This window comes from Lynx canadensis, chromosome E3, assembly GCF_007474595.2.
Source record: "Lynx canadensis isolate LIC74 chromosome E3, mLynCan4.pri.v2, whole genome shotgun sequence".
NCBI classification, from domain to species: domain Eukaryota; kingdom Metazoa; phylum Chordata; class Mammalia; order Carnivora; family Felidae; genus Lynx; species Lynx canadensis.
In genome coordinates this window covers 23,898,660-23,919,708 of record NC_044318.1, presented here as the reverse complement: position 1 = coordinate 23,919,708, position 21,049 = coordinate 23,898,660, and the positions used below count along the sequence as shown (strand labels likewise).

General features: G+C 52.2%; 3 protein-coding genes across 4 annotated transcripts; 2 read left to right on the top strand and 1 right to left on the bottom strand.

The window, feature by feature from the left end:
- Positions 1-7,504: 7,504 nt before the first annotated feature.
- Positions 7,505-10,353, top strand: LOC115503898 (cardiotrophin-2; the record flags this gene model as incomplete). Its single annotated transcript, XM_030300456.1, has 2 exons — positions 7,505-7,666; positions 9,122-10,353. Coding segments are annotated over 2 exons (621 nt in total), but the record flags the coding sequence as incomplete, so codon positions are not given.
- Positions 10,351-14,291, bottom strand: LOC115503825 (cardiotrophin-1). 2 transcript variants are annotated; one of them, XM_030300260.1, is made up of 3 exons: positions 14,240-14,291; positions 12,945-13,063; positions 10,351-11,417 (listed from the first exon to the last, which is right to left on the bottom strand). In XM_030300260.1, exons 1-3 carry the CDS (start codon positions 14,262-14,264, stop codon positions 10,956-10,958), a joined length of 606 nt encoding a protein of 201 aa, XP_030156120.1. In that variant the 5' UTR covers positions 14,265-14,291; the 3' UTR covers positions 10,351-10,955. The 2 variants fall into 2 exon arrangements, with proteins under 2 accessions (XP_030156120.1, XP_030156121.1); XM_030300261.1 differs by having other exon boundaries at positions 12,945-13,060; positions 14,240-14,264.
- A 2,462-nt stretch (positions 14,292-16,753) lies between these two features.
- Positions 16,754-20,511, top strand: BCL7C (BAF chromatin remodeling complex subunit BCL7C). The gene is made up of 6 exons (XM_030301103.1): positions 16,754-16,982; positions 17,496-17,574; positions 17,900-18,008; positions 18,109-18,270; positions 19,676-19,761; positions 20,316-20,511. The coding sequence occupies exons 1-6, from the start codon at positions 16,891-16,893 to the stop codon at positions 20,439-20,441; spliced, it is 654 nt and encodes a 217-aa protein (XP_030156963.1). The 5' UTR covers positions 16,754-16,890; the 3' UTR covers positions 20,442-20,511.
- The last annotated feature ends 538 nt before the right edge of the window (positions 20,512-21,049 follow it).

Genomic DNA, 21,049 nt, shown 5'->3' with positions numbered 1-21,049 from the left:
TTTCAAGAGTCTCTTATGCTTTGGCTCTCTCCCACTCTAACCTCTTTTTTTTTTTTCTTTCCCCTCCCCCATGGGTTTCTGTTAAGTTTCTCAGGATCCACCTAAGAGTGAAAACATATGGTATCTGTCTTTCTCTGTATGGCTTATTTCACTTAGCATCACACTCTCCAGTTCCATCCACGTTGCTACAAAGGGCCATATTTCATTCTTTCTCATTGCCATGTAGTACTCCATTGTGTATATAAACCACAATGTCTTTATCCATTCATCAGTTGATGGACATTTAGGCTCTTTCCACAATTTGGCTATTGTTGAGAGTGCTGCTATAAACATTGGGGTACAAGTGCCCCTATGCATCAGTACTCCTGTATCCCTTGGGTAAATTCCTAGCAGTGCTACTGCTGGGTCATAGGGTAGGTCTATTTTTAATTTTTTGAGGAACCTCCACACTGTTTTCCAGAGTGACTGTACCAGTTTGCATTCCTCCAGCTATCCTAATGCCTTTTAATAGTTTATTCTTATCCTCCCTCAATTAGTTAATTAGTTTATTTATTTACTTGTTTGTTTGTTTTTAATGTGTTATTTATTTGAGAGAGAGAGCGCGTGCGAATGGGAGCCGGGCAGAGAGAGAAGAGGGCAGAGGATCCGAAGAGGGCTCTGTGCTGACAGCAGTGAGCCTGACGCCGAGCTTGAACTCACGCATCGTGAGATCATGACCTGAGCTGAAGTTGGACCCTCAACCGACTGAGCCACCCAGATGCCCCCTCCCTTATTTTTTATCATAGCCTGTATTCCTAGGTATACATGGGTTTATTCCTGGTCTTTCTATTCTGTTCCATTGACCTACTTGTCCAGTTCCACATCTCTGTCACATAGTGTTTAATATAATAGAGTTTGGGGAAGTTTTTCTTATTTGGGAGAGTCTGCTCATTTGACCAGACCCTGTTTATGTGTCACTTTGGGAAATTCAGTTCACACAGAGAGGATTCAATATGCAACTGCTGAACAGAGGACAGCCCTTTTGGCTCTCCACTTACTCCCAGTTTTTAAATCAATACCCTAATCCTAATCCCCAGTCAGACTCTGCTAAGACACCGCATGTTACACCTCTTCCTCTGGCCCTCCTCCTCAAGCATAGGGCTGTCCAGGAAGCAAAGGCAAAGTTTGGCTGGATTGCAGATGTTGCCAACGACTGGGGTGGGACTGGGTTAGGACATACAGTTAGGTCACTGATGGATCTGTGTCTGTCACTTGGCCATAATGGTGTCCCACCAGCATGGGGACGGTTGGTGGTGCAGATATGGTGCAGACAGCAAAGGAGATTCATCTGGGGATGGCAGGGAGTAGCCCAGACACTGGAGCCTGTCCTTGACCTGAGTTCAGGGTCAGACCTTGACCTGAGTTCAAGGTCTCTACAGTTCATTCTCTGTCTGATCCTGGCAAGTCACTGAACCTCTCTAAACCTCATTAGTAACCATAAAACCTATTTCCCAGGGTTGTTACAAGATTAAGTGAGATAATGTCTAGGTATAGAGTGACTGGTAAAAAAAAAAAAAAAAAAAAAGGGATTCTTTTCTTTCTCACCTTCTCGTGTCATTCCTTCCTGGATCTCATCTGCAAAATGGGGATGCCAGCCCTTGTCAGATAACCCTGAAGGGAACCCAGGGCAACAGGGGCTGTGGAAAGGGCTCATGAACTGGAAAGTGTCAAGCCCCAGAGATTATAGGCGATGATAACAATAAAGAGCCCTGGCTCTGGAGCCTGGGTTCAAATCCTAGCACTGCTCCCTGCTAGCCATGTGACCCTGGGGTGATCACTTAACCTGGCAGTGCCTCAATCTCCTCATTTGTGAAAGAGGAAGACAGTTCTATAAAGGAAGCATGAGGTAGTGTATACAAGGGCTTCAAACAACACCAGACCCCTAGGAAGCACTGGAGAAATGTTGGAGGTGATGAGGCTGAGCTGCCGGGCTGAGCTGCTCCGGGGGGACAGGTGCCCAGCCTCAATGGCTACCAGCTGGGGCTCTGGAACAGTGCAGCAGAGGACCATGGGGTTTGAATGGAACGGGCTGTGCTCTTCACCCTGATGATCCCTGTGCTGGGGGCCTCTCTTCCAAGAGCCCTCAACACACCTCCATCCTGCCACTCCATTAGGATGAGGCACTGACGTGGGGGCTCCGAGAGATCAGGTGCTCCTCTCAGTAGACCAGCCTCCTTGGAACTGGAACCATTATGTTTGTCTTCCTTCACCTGACACTCACTGAAGTTTCTCCTTTGTACATGGCCTGGTGCTGGGGCTGCAGAGATGACAAGTCCCTGCCTCCTGTTACATTGGGGAGAGACATTGGGAGACCGAGAATCACAACATATGGTGATTAGTAAACGGACAGGGGAATGTATTGGTGAAGAGGAAGCAGGAGAGCTCTCTATATAGGGAGAATTACATGAGGAAGGCCTGGTGTTGAGCAGGCCTATAAGTAGGTTGCAGAGCTGAGGGAGAAGGTAGGAAAAAGCAAGAAGTGAGTTGCAAGGCTGCGCAGGGACTAGGGGATTGCAGGCCTCAAAGGGCAGGCTGCAGAGTTTGGACTGTGTCCTGAGGGCACTGAGGAGTCAAGGGAGATGTGGAGATGGCAGGAGAGGGCAAGGTGACTCTTGCTCCTCCCCAACCTGTCATACCTCACCAACCACCAGTCTCTTTGCTCTCTCTGCTGGCCTTGATTGTTCCTGAAAATGGTCATGCCTGCTCCCACATGAGGGCCTTTGTACTTACTGTTCTCTTTGCCTGGAGAGGTAGGGGTACAAATGGGGTTGGGCTTAATACTGGGGTCAGGGTGAGGATCTGGTTTGAAGTTCACATTTATCTGTTCTGAATAGGTCTCATTATGTGACCTGCTGGGTGACACTAGGGTCATGCTTCAGTGTCCTGGGAAAAGGACAGGACAGATCTCTTGGGAGCATATGTATGGCCTGTGGGGACTGGCCTCCAAACATGGGGTTGTGCAGCATCAAGGCTTTTGCCATTGGTTGGAGGCTTTATGTGCCATTGGGGTAACCCTTGGAGGCCTGGGAGGGGCAGGGGTCAAGGCACTTGGTGGGTGGGGTCAGTGAGAGCCCAGGTGGTGGGAATTATTAACCCGTTTGCAGATGAGGAAACAAACTGAGGCTCAGAGAGGTTGGGGGTTTGGCCCCAACTAGCAATGGACAAAGGCAGGACTCGCATCCACGTCTGCTGGCTCCTAAGTTGGGGGGATCCCCGGGCAGCAGCTTTTGGTGAGACCAAAACACAGATGGAGACAGATGGCCTGTGAGGTGGGACCGGACAGGGTGGCAGAGCTGATGACCTTTGCCAAGACAGACGTCTTGGGACAAAGCCAGGCCTGGGCTGGGGGCCAGTTCCTCCAGCTGCAAAGGGAAACTAGGGGTCCAGAGAGAGAAACCCCCAAGAGAAGCAGGACGTGATAAGGTCGGGTGAGGGTGAGCCTGCCTTCTCGAGTGAGGCCCAGCCCCACGTCCACTGTCCACCTGTGAATAGCACCAGATCGAGTATCTGCCTCCCTCTTCCCCTCCTCCCCTCCTGCCCTCCTCCTCTGCCACCTCCCCCTTCATTACCTGGCCTGGCCTACGCCTCAGTGCACCCACTCAAAGGGCCTAGGCTAATCCCCTGACATCACTGTCTGCCTAGCACAGGCCCCTTCTGGCAGCCCTGGCAGCTCCTGGCCTCAGGGACCCAATTTAGGATCCCCACCCCAAAGCCCATCTTTCCTTCAACTTCCTCCTTCTTTCAGTTCACAGTTCTGAGGGGACAAACCAGATCTGGTCCCAAGTTGGGGGGCAGGAGTCTAGGATCTGTTCTGGCCTTGCTGTGTGACTCCAGGTAAGTAGCTGTCCCTCTCTGGGCCTCAGGCTCCTTATCTAAATCTCCTCAACCCCACCCCCCTCCCCACCCCCCCACTCCCCAAGCTAATCACATCAACCTATTTGGGCTTCTTCTTAGCACTTTGTCGCTTCAGGAAATTTTGTTTTTTATCAGTTCACATGTTTGTTGTTGTGAACTCTGGGCTGTGCACCCTGTGAGGTGGGGGTGCGGCCCATCTTACGATTCGCCCTGGTACCAGCACACAGTAGAGGCTCCATCGATATCTGCTGATTGAATGTATACATGAGTGAATGAGTAAACAGATGTATCTCCTGCCTTTGTAAGAAGGGTATGGGCCTTCTTCCTCCACATGAGGGAAGAAGGTAGAGCAATATTCCATCCCCCAACGGGATAGAAGCAGGGTAGGGGCCTGCCTGAACACTCTGACCCAGAGGGTGGGCAGGTGCTTAGAACTGAACAGGGCTTCCTTATGGAGAGACTGGGAAAGCTCTGAAGAAGGACCAGAACCCAGCACCTGTCTGCCCATAGTCCTCTCTGCCACAAGGCTTCCCTAGCTGGAAAAGGCCTTAGGTATATGTCTATGTGTCTGGCATGCGCTGTGTCTGGGCAGAAGGCAGCCACTGGCCCAAGATCTTCCAGGACAGCAGAGACTAAAACGTGGCTAGATCTCAGGACTCCTGACCTCCCGCCGCATGTGTGTCTGTGTGCACACACGTGACCATGGTGTGTGTACACCCCATATATGTACATGTCTGCTCCACGCACGTGCCTCTGGTGGGGCCCCTGGGTGTGGCTATGTGTTCACCTGTCTGCATGCATTCGTGAGGACACGTCCGCACTTGTGTGTCTGATTCCCCCTGTGTAACGTGTAGGCCTGGCAGGGTGTGTGTGATTCAGTATACGTGTAGCCATGTCCACTAGAGTGTCAGCTCTCTGAGGGCAGGGGTTTTGTTGGACTTGTTCCGGTCCTATCCTAGCACCTGGAACAGGGAGCAGCACAGTCGGTGTGAACACGTACTTAAATGAATGAATGTATGCAAGTGTGCTCACACGTCTGGTGTGCACCCGTGTGCCAGCCTGTGTGTAGACGTGCACATGTTCCTATGTCTAAGGGTGTACCTGGGTGTTGGCGATGCTGCTCACATGCCACCACTCCCATCCCTTTTCCAAACTCCTGGGGAGAGGGAGCCAGAGCGGGCAGCGCCCGGTCCCCATGGGGCGGGGCAGGAGGCCGCCTCCTCACGAGAAACTGGATCCCAGGACGTGAGGAGCAGCAGGGAGCAGGGCGGCCCCTTTGTCCCCCGATAATCCCCTCCCCGCCTTTGACCCCTCCTTCCCAGCAACCAGGGTTTAAGGTCGAGTTTGGGGGCTGTAGGGGACTAGGGTGTCACCTTAGTGTCCCCTTCCCTGCTGTCCCTTGCTTCTGGGGCTTCTGCACCTGCGCCCCCAACACACACCCACCCCAGGGTGTGACTCCTTCCCTCCCTCTCGGGCGGTCTCAGGGCTCAGCCCAGGTATAAAGCCACCTGAGGGGCAGGAGGATAGGTGCCCCAGAAGAACCCAGAGACTGGAGAGAGGAAGGAACCAAGGAGGGAGCATGAGCTATCTGCTAGGTGAGTGAGGGGGACAGAGTGCCAGGGCCTAGAGACCAGGAGGGAAGGGGTACTCACTGGCCCTCGGCCCATATGACTCATGCACTTGGCTGTCTGCATGCTAGGAGCCGCCAGATCCTTACATGCAGAAGGCTTCATTCATTGTTCATTCATTCATTCAAGAAATATTTATTGAGCGCCTATTATGTGCTAGGTAGTTTTCTTAGCACTTGGGGATACAGCAGTGAACAAACAGACAAAAATCTATGATCTCATGGAGATTTCATTCTGCAGACAGACAATAATGTCCTAAGTAAGGAAATTATAATGCCTGTGTGATTGAAGGTGAGTGCTAAGATCCAAGCTTGTTGAATGAATGGATGAATGAATGGGCCTTCACTATCAGTCTTCCCTTAAGTTCTGAATTTAGGGAACTCGGGAATGTAGAAAGGGGAACAAAGGAGGCCATCCTGATTTGCCTCTCCTCTCCATTGCTTCCTGCTGGTGACCTTAGGTAATTCTCCTCCTCTCACACTGGGAACAACTGGGCCTGCCCTTTAAGGGGACAATTGGCGGCATTTACTCAAATTTAAAATGAGCACATCCTCCAGTCCAGACATTCCCTCTTTGAAAAAGTGCCCAAAGAGCCTGGGATAAGGATGTTCATGGCAGCATTCATTCAACAAATATTTATTAAGCTCTGTGCTAGATGCTGGGGAACCAGCAGCGAATGAACCAGGGGGAGTTTCTCCTTTCCTGGAGCCAACATTCTAGGGGGAGAGACAGTAACAAACAAGTAGACAAATAAATAAAGAGAAATAGCAAATCTCTGAAGACTATAAATCGGGGAGAGGGAAGGGGCTTTTGGTATGCAGTCAGGACAGCTCATCTGAATTGAGGCCTGAAGAACAAGAAGGAGCCAGCCTTGGAAAGGTTTGGGGGTGGTCCTGCAGGGCCCAGCAAGGGCAAAGGCCTGAGGAGGAATGCTTAGAGAAGATAGGAGGCCAATACAGAGGGGCTAGCCCTTGTAGACCACTGGGGGCTTTGGCTTACACACTTTCACAGTGTGAGGTGGGAGCAGAGGGAGTGTTCAGGCAGAGGAGGGATTTAGCTGGACTGAGGAGTTGGAAGGGGTGGGGGGTGGGGGGAACAAGGGTGAAAGCAGAGACCAGGGGTGAGGCTGCGGTAACAGTCCAGGTGAGAAGTGCTGGTGGCCGGGACTCAGGTGGTAGCAATAGGAGGGGGGAAGTAGGTAGATGCTGGATCCATCTTTTCAAGTTTTAAAACTTTTTATTGAAAATAACAAATATAAAAGTGTACAACTCATTAAGCGTACAGCTCAATGAATTTTCACAAAGTGATCATATCCTTGTCATGAGCACTCAGATCAAGAAACACAGACCTGCACTGGCTACCTTTTAAGGACAGAGCCGATAGGATTTACTGTGGGGGTGAATGTGGAGAGCAAGAGAGAATGACGCATCAAAGAGAGGACCCCACATTCTGACCTGAGCAACTGGAAGAACGGAAGCAGCTTTGCCTGAGAGGGGGAAGACTGGGGGAGGAGGGTAGAAGGGGAATCGAGAGTTGAGTATTAGACATTTTGAGTTGAGAATCTTATTAATATCCAAGGGAAAATGTCAAGCAGGAAGTTGAATACACAGGTCTGGAGTTCAGGGGAATGTTCTGGGCTGGAAATAATCTACTTACAGGGTGATTCTGTCCTGACTTGGATACACAAGATTGTTGCAGGCCACAAAGTCTGTGGCCACTTGAAGAGTTGTTACAAAGAGTGAATGAACTGGGGCGCCAGGGTGCCTCAGTTGGTTAAGCGTGTGACTCCTGGTTTCAGCTCAGGTCATGATCTCATGGTTTGTGAGTTCAAGCCCCACGTCAGGCTCTGCACTGACAGGGTGGAGCCTGCTTGGGTTCTCACTCCCTCTCTCTCTCTCTCAAAATAAATAAATAAACAAACAAACAAACAAACAAACATTTTTAAAAAATGAATGAACCAGCAGGCAGGCTCAGGAATTTGATCTGACCTCCGATTTTCTCTGACAGCCCCCCTCTGCCTGCTGACCCTACTGCTGCTACCCCTCAGTCTTGGGGCTCCCATCTCGCCAGCTGAGCCCATCAGTCAAGCCTACAGCCTGGCCCTCTACATGCAGAAGAATACATCAACACTGCTGCAGACTTACGTGAGTGACACTGGGCACAAGCAGGGGATGAGGGGAGAGGGAAAGTGCCCTCCTTGCCCAACTCTAAGTAGGAGAAGCAGAGCAAGGCCAGGAGAAGGCTCCCCCATGAGTCTGAGGGCACAGGGGCTCTGTCAACTAGAGACTCACTCAAACACTGTCACTGATAGCTGGTGACCTTGGGCTGTCATTCCTTCTCTCTCTCTCTCTCTCTCTTTGTGGGTCTCAGCTTCCTCATCTGCAAAATGGAATTTGTGATCCTGCTTTTGCTGACCTTTCAGGACTGTTACAAGAGTCAAAGACAGCACATACAGAGAAAGACTTTACAGGGTCATAATTATTTCTACAATCACCTCGCGCTATGTGCTTACTTGAGCCATGTGGCCGGGCTGGGCACTCTGCCCATTATCTTGCTGACTCTTCAAACAGTTCTGAGAGATAGAATCATAATCCACTTTACAGATAAGGAAACTGAGTTTTAGAGAGGGTGAATAATTTGCCTAAGGTCACACAGCTAATCACTGGCAGTGCCAATCCTCCCGCAACACCCCCACACTGTCTAGAAGTTCAAACTAGCAGTGGCCCACTAGCTGAATCTGACCTACAGATGTTTTCTGTTTGGGCCATGAAATCCTTGTTCAAATTTTGAACACGACTGCCTGTCTAAAACAGGCACAGGGACCCTCCTGGCCCCTCCTCACCCCATCTTGGTTCTGCCTTCTTCCTCCAGTTACACAATCCATCTGGTTCCTGGAGGCCCTAGGATTTGTGACTCCTCCCCTGTGCTATATTCCAGGCCCATGTCAAGTTTACTAAATCTAGTTTCTCGTGCCATAGCTGCCATCATTCCCTGGGTGGCTTTGGGCACCGTGAGCCTCAGTTTCTTCACCTAAAATAGTGATGGAGGACTAGGTGGGCTACCAATTTGGGGATTTATCAGTGCGCACTAAGATTTTGTGGGTCTAGGTTTATGGAGGCAAGAACTTTAATGGAGAAGGCACTCAACTAAATTTAATAATGTTAACAATTATTTATTAATGATTATAATAAAATTAATAAGCATAAACAACTAAATGCTATAAATAAAGATATATATAGACTATAACTACGTGGTCAATAATATATTTAGACTGAAAATAGTATAATAAATAACACAATCATAGTGTCATGATATTAATGTAATATAGTGGCCTATCATGCCCTTATTGTATGCCAAGTGCTGTGCTAAGTGCTTTATATATACTACTTCTTATCATTTTTACGCATGGGAATTACTGAAGCTGTGATTCAAAGTTGTACAATTTATACATGAACCTGGAACCTAACAGAGCCCAGGCTCTGTGCTAGGACATCCCACTAACTCCTCCCCCTGGGAAAATGTCAGTCTTATGGAAGGCAGATGTGAAGTCAGCACCACTTCCGTCCCCGCATTCCTATCTGTCTCTGTTTCTCATGCAGCTCCAGTACCAGGGCAGCCCCTTTAGCGACCCTGGTTTCTCAGCCCCTGAGCTTCAGCTCAGCAGCCTGCCTCCTGCCGCTGTCTCCTTCAAGACCTGGCATGCCCTGGATGATGGGGAGCGGCTGGGCCATGCCCAGGGGGCCTTCCTGGCCTTGACCCAGCACCTCCAGCTCGTAGGGGATGACCAGAGAGACCTGAACCCTGGCAGTCCTATCCTGCTGGCTCAGCTCGGCGCCGCAAGACTCAGGGCCCAAGGCCTGTTGGGCAACATGGCTGCAATCATGACTGCTCTGGGCCTGCCCATCCCCCCGGAAGAGGACACTCTCGGTGTTGTTGCGTTTGGGGCTTCAGCCTTTGAGAGGAAATGTCGAGGCTATGTAGTGACCCGGGAATATGGCCACTGGACAGACCGAGCTGTGAGGGACTTGGCTCTGCTCAAGGCCAAATACCCTGGATAGACGAGGCAGGACTTCCTGCCAGAAGCTGCAACACTTCTTTCCCAATGGACTCTTTCCTGCCTTGCTTCTTCGCTAAAGGAGACACATCTTATCTAGCAGACAGGGCTTGTTTATTTGGGAATATTTCCTAGGAACCAGGCCTCAAGTCCCTGTTGCCTGGGTCTTTCCTGCCTAGGTCCTATGACCTCCCTTCCAGATCTGGGTGGGACTCTATGGGTATCATTTTGTGGATTCTTTCAATCCAGTGGTCCTGGTTGCCCCCATCTTGGGTGGAAAGAATGCCAGGGCTCTCCCTGAGACCTTCCTTTTCCTGTAATTTTGAGGAGGTCCAGGGGCTGCCTTTTTGTTTCTACCTCATTTTCTGTATGAAGCTATGGGCTTTCTGAGCAGATAGGTCTCCCCTTCTTGCTGGAGTTCATTGCCTCCCCTAGTCTACTTTCCTGACTATAGCCACTGTTCCAACTTTCCATCTTGAGGGACTTCACTTCCCAATCAATGGAAGTCCAAATGAAAAAGTACTCATATAGATGTTTCCAGCTCAGGACACATCTACTTCCTGTTCTAGAGTGATGGACAATATCCCTGGCCTGGGGGCATTTGTTAATCTCCTATTTATACTGTAGCTTTTGGGTATGTCTGGGGGACCAGATTGTGCCCCAAGGATCCTCTTCTCCCCAAAGGTGTCTCCCCATTTTCGGCAACTGTATATACTGGTAACTTTAGTGTTCTTTTTTATTTTTAAACATTTTATTTACAAAAAATTAATTTATTCTCAGGAATAAAACTGTTTTAAGGTGTTGATTTTTTTTCTCTCCATAGATTTGGCTTGGTGGGGGGATGTATGGGGATAGGGCAGAGGAGGTGAAGGAGGGAAAGGACACCAAACGGAGAAGCAAGCAGGGGGAGTGATGCACTGTGGGAAGGTGGCTGAAATTTGTCTGGAGTAGCCCTCCCACCAGGGCTGGCAGCCAGGTCCCTGGCCAGGAAAGGACAGAGACAGGCAGTGAAAGAAACAGAGTTGATGAGGTGTCCCCTCCTTGAGATGAGGCGGAGAGGTACACCTGCTCACATGGGGCCAAAGGGACACAAGAGATGGAGAAAAGGGAAAACAAAGAGACCCCCCCCCCAGAGACAGGTGAAGGGGGAGACCAAGAGAGACGGAGGCAGGCCCAAAAAATGGAAAAGAGGGGGGAAAGCAAGAAAATGATGGACATGGGACGTCACAGACACAAGGAGGTCCGATAGAGAAAGAGACACGGAGCGCTTACAAAGCACAGAGAGATGGCAGAGACAAGAGAGACGCAGACAGTCTGCCCTCATTAGGCACCGACAGAGACGGACTAGGAGGGGGTGACAGCAAGCTGCAGCCCCGCGCTCAGGCCGGGCCACTGGGCACCAGCTGGCCCAGGTCGCCCTCGGTTCGGCTCACCCACTCGCGGTAGAGGCCACACACGCGGAGCCCCAGAACCTTGGCAGGGAAGACGCCTGCGCCGGTGGCGGCGGCGGCAGAGGCGGCGGCGGGCTCGGGCCGGGGCCCGCGAGTCTCGGTGCCCAGCGCGGCCAGCACGGCCTCCACCGCGGCGCCCAGGGCCCGGGCCTGGCGCGCCGCGTCCTCCAGGCGCCGCAGCAAGCGCGGCGCGCGCGGGTTCAGCTCCGCCTGGTGGCGCCGCACCACTTCGAGCAGCGGTGGCAGCGCGGTCAGCGCCGCCGCGTCCAGCCGCAGCCGCTCGGGCGCGGGCAGGCCCGCGTGGCCCGGTGCCGGGGCGCTCAGGCCGGCTACTGGCAGCCGTGGGGGCGAGAAGCCAGGCAGCCCGAAGGGGTCTCCCTGGTGCTGCACCTGCGGAGACACGGCAGTCAGGGGGGCCCCGCCCTTCCCCGAGAGGCGCCGCGACAGAATTCCTCCACTCTCCACTCCTCCCGCTCTCTGGGGCCTTAGTTTCCCCACCTCGCAAATGACACATTCCTCCCAACACAACTGTTGTGTTTGATACGACAACACGATCCCCCCCCCCCCCCCAAAAAAGTGGGCTTTACACCAGTGCCTTTGTTTCCTCATCTCTAAAATGGAGATAACAGTATCCACTTCACAGGGTATTTCCGAGCATGGAAAAATGCTTCCAGCAGATCCTGGCCCACTGGAAGGGCACAATAAATGTTAGTTCTTTTATTAATGCCATCTTTCAGACCAGGGCGCAAATCCTGTCTCTGCCACTTGCTAGCAATGCAGTTTCATGCAATACCATTTCCCTTCTCTGAGTCTTACTCTTCTCATCTGTAAAATGCGGGATCAGCTCCCTGTCCTGTCTTTCTACTAAGGATTTCCTGAGAATCACACAGAGACTGCTGAAAACCGTCTGTTTCTCTCTCTCCCCCCATCCTCCACTATCTCTGCACCTGCAGGGGGCTCACTGAATAACTGTCATACAAATGAACAAATGAAAGATAAAAGAGATTTGTAATTTGTAAACATGCTACAACTGTACCATTTATCCTTTGCTGACACTTGTCTCTGGTTCAGGCACTGTTTGCTGCTTTAAACACACTATTTCCTAATCTTTCCAATAATGGATGTGATGATTATGATGATGCTGATTTTATAAATGAGGATATTGAGGCTGCTGAGGTAAATTGACTTGCCCCAGGTCATCTATCTAGGAAAGGACAGAGCTGGATTTTGAACCAATGTTCACAGAATTACAAAACTAGTTCTCTCTCTGATTCCACTTTCATAATTGTTACATCATTCTTTTTTCATGTTACCATTACTGTCCAAGGTCACGGCAAGTTAGCAGACCTACAGTCTTTCTGATTCAAAGCTATACCCTCCTTCCACTACACCAGAGTAACTGGTGGAAATACCCTCCTTCCTTGGGTAGCGCCCTATGCCTAACCAAAGATGGTGGCAGATCCCCTCCTCTGTAAAAGTCCCTTCTTGGACTGGAATTTTTGCCCCATGTTGAAACCCCTTCTTGATCTCTCTGTATAGCACAGGTAGATGAGTTTACAACTCATCTTGTTAAACTGCCTCCTTTAATAGCTGGGGAGACCAAGGCCCATGGTGGTAAGGTGACAAGATCACAGAGAGCCTAGAACCTAGGTTTCCTGACTCACTCACTCAATTCTCTTTACTCTCTCTGCCTCTGTCTTAATGCAGTGTGGTAGGGGAGCCTCCAAGCTGGGGCAGACACAGGGGCATTTGGGGCACAGAGAGGGGCCAGTTCCCCAATTTGCCAGCATGGCAAATTGTGTCCCATTTTTCTGCAGCTGGGAAATGAGGGTGGAAAAATGGGTGGTCAGGAACCTCTGTGATCTGTACTTCCCCACTCCTCAGGCCTCTGGCACCCCCATCCCCATTCCCACTCACATATTCCTGGAGCAGCTGCTCAGCATATTTGGTGAGGAGGCGGGCAAGGCTGTGTGTCTGACGGATCTTGGCCTCCAAGTGGGGAAGGAGTGAGACTGTGGAGTCAGCCTGTGGGTCTTCTGGTGGGAAAAAGGGGGAGGGATGAGGGCAGCCCAAACCCCTACGCCTTGACCACTTCTTGCAGGCTGGCTCTTCCTTCCTGAATCGAGAAGCTCTGCTCTGAATTCTCCAACTTTTAAGCCGGGCAGGCTATGTCCCATTCCCACCGATGGTAAATGAGGCACCAGACATTCGCCAAACAGTTGTCCTACCTGAAATGTATTCTCTGATGCCAAATCATTGTTGAAATCCTATTAAAGCCAAATTCAAATATTGCCTCCTCAGTGCAGCCTCTGGATTCACCCCTCCCTTAAATTAACGTTTTCCTTTTATTTTAGGCCATTTACTCATACTTCCAAGGTAGTTTTTTTAATGGCTCCTTTATTTGTGTGAATCTGCCTCAGTCTGGGAGCCCTTTGAGGATAGGTTTCACATATCTCGGTACCTCAGTGATGGTGAAGTTTAACATCATTGAAGCACAGAATTTCAAGTCGGAATGCTCCTTTAAGCCCATTCTACAGACTGGGAGACTGAAGTCCCATTTCCTCCCCAAAGGACCTTCTGTGCAAAAAGCTAGAAACCCGCATCATCCACGACTAGCCTTTCCTAGCGTTAGCTAGAGGGTGGAGCCCCGGAAGCATGACTACATTTCCCGAGCTGCACAGCGCGCCTACCAAGGCATGCTGGGGAATGTAGTCCTGGCCCGTCAACTCCCGCCCCGCCCCCCCCACCCCAAGTCTGAATTTCCCACCGCCTGTCCCTATCCTTAACAACCTCGACTTTCATCTCCTGTTGTCACTCACTGGTTCCTGTGGTCCAAAGAAACTTCCTTCCCTAACTCTATCTTTCCCTCTGGCCCCCAACTCTGATTCTTTCCCAATACTCAGAGGATCCAGGCGTCCAAACCCAGCTCCCAGTCCTCTCTCCCAGGGTGTACTCGAACCCGTGATCTAGAAACCCTGAGCCCAAGTCCCTGTGAAGGCACAGCCCAGGCCTCCGCTAAACTCTGGCTCTTGTCCCTTCCCACAGCTCACCCACAGCTCACCCGCTCGTTACCTGACACCGGGGCCCTGCTCTCCCCAGTTCAGGCCGCTCCCATCCCGGACCCGGGGTGGCTGGGACCCTGACCCCAGCTTCCAGCCCTTCAGACCCCTGCTCCCCACGGACACTCGACATCCGGCCCTTCAGCCCCTTACCCAGACTTCCCTCCCTCCGGCTCATGCTGGCCCCTGGCTGATCCCGGTTGCCTCCACGCCCCCCTTCCGAAGGGGGGGAGAAGGGGAAGGGGTAGGGGCGTGGCCCGGGCTCAGCCAATCAGGGCTCAGACCCCAAACAATCTCCCCCCCCCCTCCCGCCCCAGGCAGGATTCCTTGGCTCTGAGCTCAGCTCCCTACTTGCGCAGCCCAGTCAGGAAAGGGGCCTGAGAAGGGTTAGCAGGTTGTCTGCGTGGTGGGTTTAAGACCTTGAGGCTGGGTGTGCCGGGGCCCGGAGGCAGCCCTGGTCCCGCGGGGAGGAGGAGGCTCAGGCTCTGACCTGGTGCAAGACTTAGGGTCGGAGCTTCTTTTCCGAGAAAGCTGATGGGGGATGGGGGATGGGGGGTGGGGTGGGGAGGGATAGGAAAGGGTGGAGCTGGCAGGACAGGAATGTGCTGGTCCTACCTCCTGTTTGGGGGAAGGGGGGGAAACCGCGATGAGGGCCCTCAGGCTTGGGCCACACCTGCCCAGACAAATACCTTCTGGTCTTAGATATTTTCTCTGTCTCTCTCCTTATCTCTCTCTCTCTCTCTCTCTCTCTCTCTCTCTCTCTCTCTCCCCCTCTCATTATCACACCTACTAGGAGTGTAACAGATACACCGTCTCACTTCACCTTACCAGGCCCAGTAAGAGAACCCCTCCCACTTACACACATCTACTGCATGTAGACCTTCATTCTCACCCAGGAACAAGGTACGGGGGGTCGTACCGACATGTCCACCCCACTCACCTGATGCAGATAAACGATGAAAGGTCTGTACACACTTACACCCATAAATTGTTCCCAAGTACCTACTTGCCCTGGGCTCCGGGACCCAGGAATGATCCATACTTAGTCTCTGGCCCCCTGAGGAGCTCGGTCTGATGTGGGAGACCAGAGCAGGTAATGGGGTTTGTGAGTGAAGGGACTGGGAAGGAGGCCTGTGTGTCTGTGAGGGTATTGCCAGAAGCAGATAATTGCCAGAATAAAAGAAGGCATTAACGTGCAGAGGCCATAGCAGGTACAATTGAAGCCAACTGTTGGTAGGGGCCACAATCACACACTTATTAACAGCGAATATTTATTGGGCATTTCCTATGTGCAGGCATTGTTCCAGGAGCTACATTACATATTAACTTACTCTCATGTTATAGCTGAGGGAATAGAGAGATAAGTGAGTTGTCTAAGGTCACTGGACAAGCAGAGCTGGGGTTTTCCCCAAGGCAGTTTGGCTCCAGAAATTTGGTTATAATCACTCTCTTATACCTTTAAACCCTCTGGCCAGAGTCCCACCCTTGCAACACACACACATAGCAACCCATGTCATATCTGCTGGCAAACACAGCTTCAAATAAAATCAACCTAAACACACTCATTTGAAGTAAACTTTTAATTGAAGTATAATATGCATAGGGAAAAGTACATTCATCCTAAAGTGTACAGTTCAGTGAATATTCAGAGTAAATATGTTGGGGGGAGGGGACCAACATCAGATTAAGAAACTGAACATGACCAGTCCAAGAGCTCCCTTTTAGCCCCTCTCAGCCCTAAGGGTGACCACTATCCTGACTTCTCACACCACAAACCAGTTTTGTCTGTTTTGAACTTCATATAAAAGGAATCATACAGTGTGTGTTGTTGTATTTGATTTCTTTCATGAGACTTGTCCCTATTGTTGGATGTGTAGCAAGACATCACTCTGTGCTGTGTCCACTGTGTGAACAGGCTACAATTCATTTTCCACTTTCCTCTCGATGGGCCGTTTCCAGTTTGAGGACATTATCGACAGTACTATGAACATTCCAGTACACACCTCTTCGTGCTCATACCTGTGTATTTCTGTTGAGTGTTGATGACCTAGGAGTAGAATTGCTGGAACGTGTAAGTTCAGCTCCTCTAGAAAACTGCCAGTTTTTCAAAGCGTCTCTACCAGTTTCCACTCCCCCAGAAATGAGAGCTCTGCTTGCTTTACTTCTTTGTCTACACTTGATATGGTCTGTTGTTCTCATTTTAGCCATTCTGGTAGGTGGAGACCTACTCACATTTGCAGCGTCTGGCCGGTAATGGGCAGTCAGTGAGAGACAGCTGAATGAATGGCTGGAGAAAAACAGTCTGGGAGCGAGAGCCAAGGGAGGCTGGACACATACTCTGCGCACAGCATTCGGGGCCGCCCCCGCGCAGCTCGCCGGGACCGTGACCCCCTCGCGCCCTCTGGCGCCCACGTGGTCTGAACGCACCGCCTCAGCCCAGCTGCGCGCGTCTTGGCGCCGAGCTGTCCCCAACCCTCCCTCTTGGTGGCGGGTAGGGGGCGCTGCGCGTCCAGGCGCCCCGAGGGGGCGGGCCCGGTCGGGGCGGGGCCGGCCGGCTTCCAGGCCTGGGCTCTGGCCGCCCGCGCCGCCCGGCCGCTCCGGGGACGGGCCGGGGCGGGGCGCGGCGCGGCGGCAGGAAGCGGGGCGGGGACTCGCGGAGGCGTTGGGGAGCGAGGGAGGGCGCGGCCAACTCCCGGAGGGACGGCAGGCGGAGAGAGCGGCGCCCGGGTCTGGCGCCGAGCCTGAGCCCGCCGGACGGGAGGCGGCCCAGCCGCGGGCTCGGCCTCGGCCCCAGCCCCGCCAGCATGGCCGGCCGGACCGTGCGGGCCGAGACCCGGAGCCGGGCCAAGGATGACATCAAGAAGGTGATGGCGACCATCGAGAAGGTCCGGAGATGGTGAGCGCTGCCCCGGGGCCAGGGACGGGACCTGGCGGGGCTACTCCTCTCCCAAATGCGTCTACCCTCCCTTCGCCTGCCGTGGCCCCCAGGTGTTAGGTGTACCCCCCAGCTGCGCGCTGGAGCTATAGGGCTCTGTCCCCCTTCTGGCTACACCCTAGGGTCTACAAAGCGTGTTCCCAAGCCTTACCCTCATTTATGCCCCGCCCCCTAAAGCTTTGCCACTCCTCCCTCAAGTATGCCCAGGATCTTCATTGGTGTGGTCCCCGGCTGGGTCATTAGTCTTGCTCTCTTGTATACCCCAGGGGTCTGCAGAGCTATGGCCCCAAGCCACACTCTCTTTCTAGAGGCACCCCCACGTAAGGCCTGGGGTCTGCAGGACTTTCTCCTTCTAACTATGCCCCATTAGCAAAACTGCACCACCCCTACTTCTGCAGGTCTCCCCAGATGTGTTCAGCTCCTGGGGGGGCTCTCTCCTCAGAACTCTGACCCAGTCCCCCCACCCTCCCACAGGGAGAAGCGCTGGGTGACTGTGGGCGACACTTCCCTTCGTATCTTCAAGTGGGTGCCAGTGGTGGACCCCCAGGAGGAGGTGAGCAAGCTCTCCCACACCAGGCCCTTCATCTGTGCAACCTCAGGCGAGCCCCTCCCCACCCTGGCCTCCACCTCCAGTCCCGCTCTGAAACCTCAAATGCAGCAGCCAAGACAGATGTTAACAATTATTAGCAACTCCACCCCCTTCTCCTTTTTTCCTGCTTCCGACCCCTGAGTTCAAGACCTAACTCACTGTGCCACACTCTGTCACCTCATGCAGGGTCTTTTGCTTCTCTGTGCCTCAGTTTACTAATTTGTACAGTGGGGGCTTTGCAAGCACTAACTGGAAAGCTGCCACTGACCCTCACCCCTTTAACCCCCAGGAGCGGCGAAGGGCAGGTGGTGGGGCAGAGAGATCTCGAGGCCGGGAGCGACGGGGCAGAGGCGCCAGTCCCCGAGGGGGTGGCCCTCTCATCCTGCTGGATCTCAATGGTATGTAGGGATCCTGGAATTTCAGGGGGAGGTGTGGGCTGTAGATGAGGGAGAGAACTGGGGCCCTCAGGCCCAACCCTCTTGGCTTTTGCTCCCACAGATGAGAACAGTAACCAGAGTTTCCATTCGGAAGGCTCCCTGCAAAAGGGCACTGAGCCCAGCCCTGGGGGCACCCCTCAGCCCAGCCGCCCTGTGTCACCTGCTGGACCACCAGAAGGGGTCCCAGAGGATGCTCAGCCCCCACGTCTGGGCCAAGAAAGAGGTAGGACCAGGTGCCTCCCTAGAGCCCTCTCCTCTGACTCTTGTCCTCTGCAAAGTTGAAGCCACCAGCTTACATCTACCAACACCTACTCCTCTCCTGTGTTACCCGCTCCTGGAAGTCTTCCCTGATTCTCACAGAAAGTCACCGTCCTACCTCCAGCGACTGTCTGTCTCATTCCTCTGGCTTCTTTGGGTCTTTAGATAACTAATCATCGTCTGAGATTTTCATGTAAATTTTTTTTTTTTACTATTTCTCCCCCCAACCCCCACCTCATGTCAGCTTCCTGAACCTTGGGTCCACGTTGATCTTGTTCATTACTGAATTCTCAGAACAATGTGGGACACATAGAAGGTGCTCAATAAATATTTGTTGAGGACTAAATAATAGCGATATTCCTGAAGGTGGTTAATAAGTGATAATAACAGCCCATACCTATCGAGCTCTGACTGTGTGCCAGATGCCCTTCTGAATGTGTTGTAGGTCACGTAATCCTCATAACCCTATGGGGGCTATCACCCCCTCATGTAGATGAGAAGCTGAAACTCAGAGAAGTACCCCAAGCTCACACAGCCAGTGAGCCCATATCTTGGGCATAATTCCTCCTCACCTCCTCTCTCTTCTGTACAATCCCCTGTCTGGTCTGAACCATGTCCCAAATGTGTCTGCCTTCCTAGAAGAGCTGTCTCTTACCCCCACCTGGCTCCAGCCTCCTTATGGGTCTCCTCTCCCCCAGTCACCTCTGTACAGCTGCCAGAGCAACTTTTTCTAAAGTACAAGTTTGCCAGGCTCATTTTCCTGCCTCAAAGCCTTCAATGGCTCCCTATACCTTTGACTCCTCCACTTGGCACTCTGGGCCCTTCTTGAACTACCCCTGCTGGTCTCATTATTCCTTTCCAAGAATACCATGACTTAGGCTTATGGGCTATGTTTAGGTTGTGCCATGCACTTGTGCACCTTTACTAACATGAAAATAATAACAGGCATTTATTGAGCACCTACTATGTGCCAGATGCTTTACTAAGGGCTTTACCTGTATTATCTCACTTAATCCTCACAACTGTCCATGTGGTGATTACTATCATTCTCCCCACTTTACAGATGGGGAAACTGAGGCCCAGAGGAATTAAGTCACTTGCCCAAGGTCAGGATTTGAACCCAGGAGTCCAACCTCAGAATCTGTATTCACTAAATATATGTCCTGTTTGCCTAAAATGTGCTCCACTCCCCGTTTGTCTACCTGATGAAATCTTACTCACCTGTCAAGATCCCACTTAAATGTCCTTCCTGTGTTCTCTTCCTGGCTTGCAGCCAGGTCCCCAGCTCCCTCCCCGGTGTCCCTCAGCCCTGGTCTGTGCTGTGGCATGGAGCAGCTGCTCAGGGAGTATCTGTTAACTTGATGTTCCAGATCCTGGGGGCATAACTGCAGGCAGCACGGATGAACCCCCAATGCTGACCAAGGAGGAGCCTGTTCCAGAATTGCTGGAGGCTGAGGTGAGAGAAGCCAAAGGGCTGGACTCCTGGGTCTCTAAGGCAATGGGGGCTCTGGGGCAGCCAAAGGCTTGGGGGCTGCACTGCTGAGGTCCAGGCGGGAAATGTAGACCTCAGACACAGCTCAAGTCTCAGAGGCTGGGTTCTTAGGGCTGAAAAGGAAAGGGTGTTTTAAGACAAAGTCCTGTGGGCTGGATCGGGGCTGATTTAAGACCATTAAAAGCCTGAAAAGATCGTGGTGCTCCTCCAAGTATTTTATTTTATCTTAATCTTAAACTATAAAATTAGCTTAAGAGATCCCCGACAGACTTCTGACTTTTTCCACAAGGACTACCTTGATGCATTTTCCAGAAATATCAAGTATCAGCTTCTTTCCCCCCAAACGATGTTGTTGTTGTTTCCGGTGCCCACTTAATCTACTTCCTGGGTCCCTGGCCCTGGGCTAGACTCCTAGGTCCGGGAGGGGAGTGGAGTGGAGGCGCTGGAGAAGGCAGAGGCTAGGAGGCTGTACTCCTGGGTTTGGGTGGAGCTCACGCCTGTCCGCCCTTCCTCTCCAGGCCCCCGAAGCTTACCCCGTCTTTGAGCCAGTGCCACCTGTCCCCGAGGCAGCCCAGGGTGACACAGAGGACTCGGAGGGCGCCCCCCCACTCAAGCGCATCTGCCCAAATGCCCCTGACCCCTGAGAAGCCGGCCTGCCTGTCCTGTCGCCCCAGGGGCCCCTTTGGCTTTTTACAAATAAAGACCCTTTTGTAATTTTGTGTCATGTCATTTCCCCGTCAGGGCTGGGGAGGGTCTTTGGAGACAGTTTTGTCTCATGCTCTGTTTCTCAGATGGAGTCACTGAGGCTCAAAGAGGATCTTCCTATAGTCATACCATGAGTCAGACATGGAATGGGAGCTTGAGCCAGGACCCTTCCTCCCCAAAACTCCCTCCACCCTGCCCTGTCCTCCTTACCTTGGACCCTTCCTGACCTTCAGCCCTCCTCTGGGAATCCCAGGACCCCACTTCTTGGGCCCAGCAATTACCAAAGCCCTGGCCCATGATTCCCATTCATACATAGGAACACAGAAGCCCAGAGGGACTTTGGGGTCTGAAATGACCCAACACATTCCTTGCCCTCAAGAAGCTACAACTTGTATCTTCGGCCTCTGCTTGGCCATTTCTCCACCGGAACCCCTGCCTACACTTCGCATTGAGTCTTGCTTGTCCTCAGCCCAATCACTACCTCCTCCAGGAAGTCTTCCCTGACCCCTGGCTCGGTTTCCCTTCTTTAGGGCTGCCATCACCCACT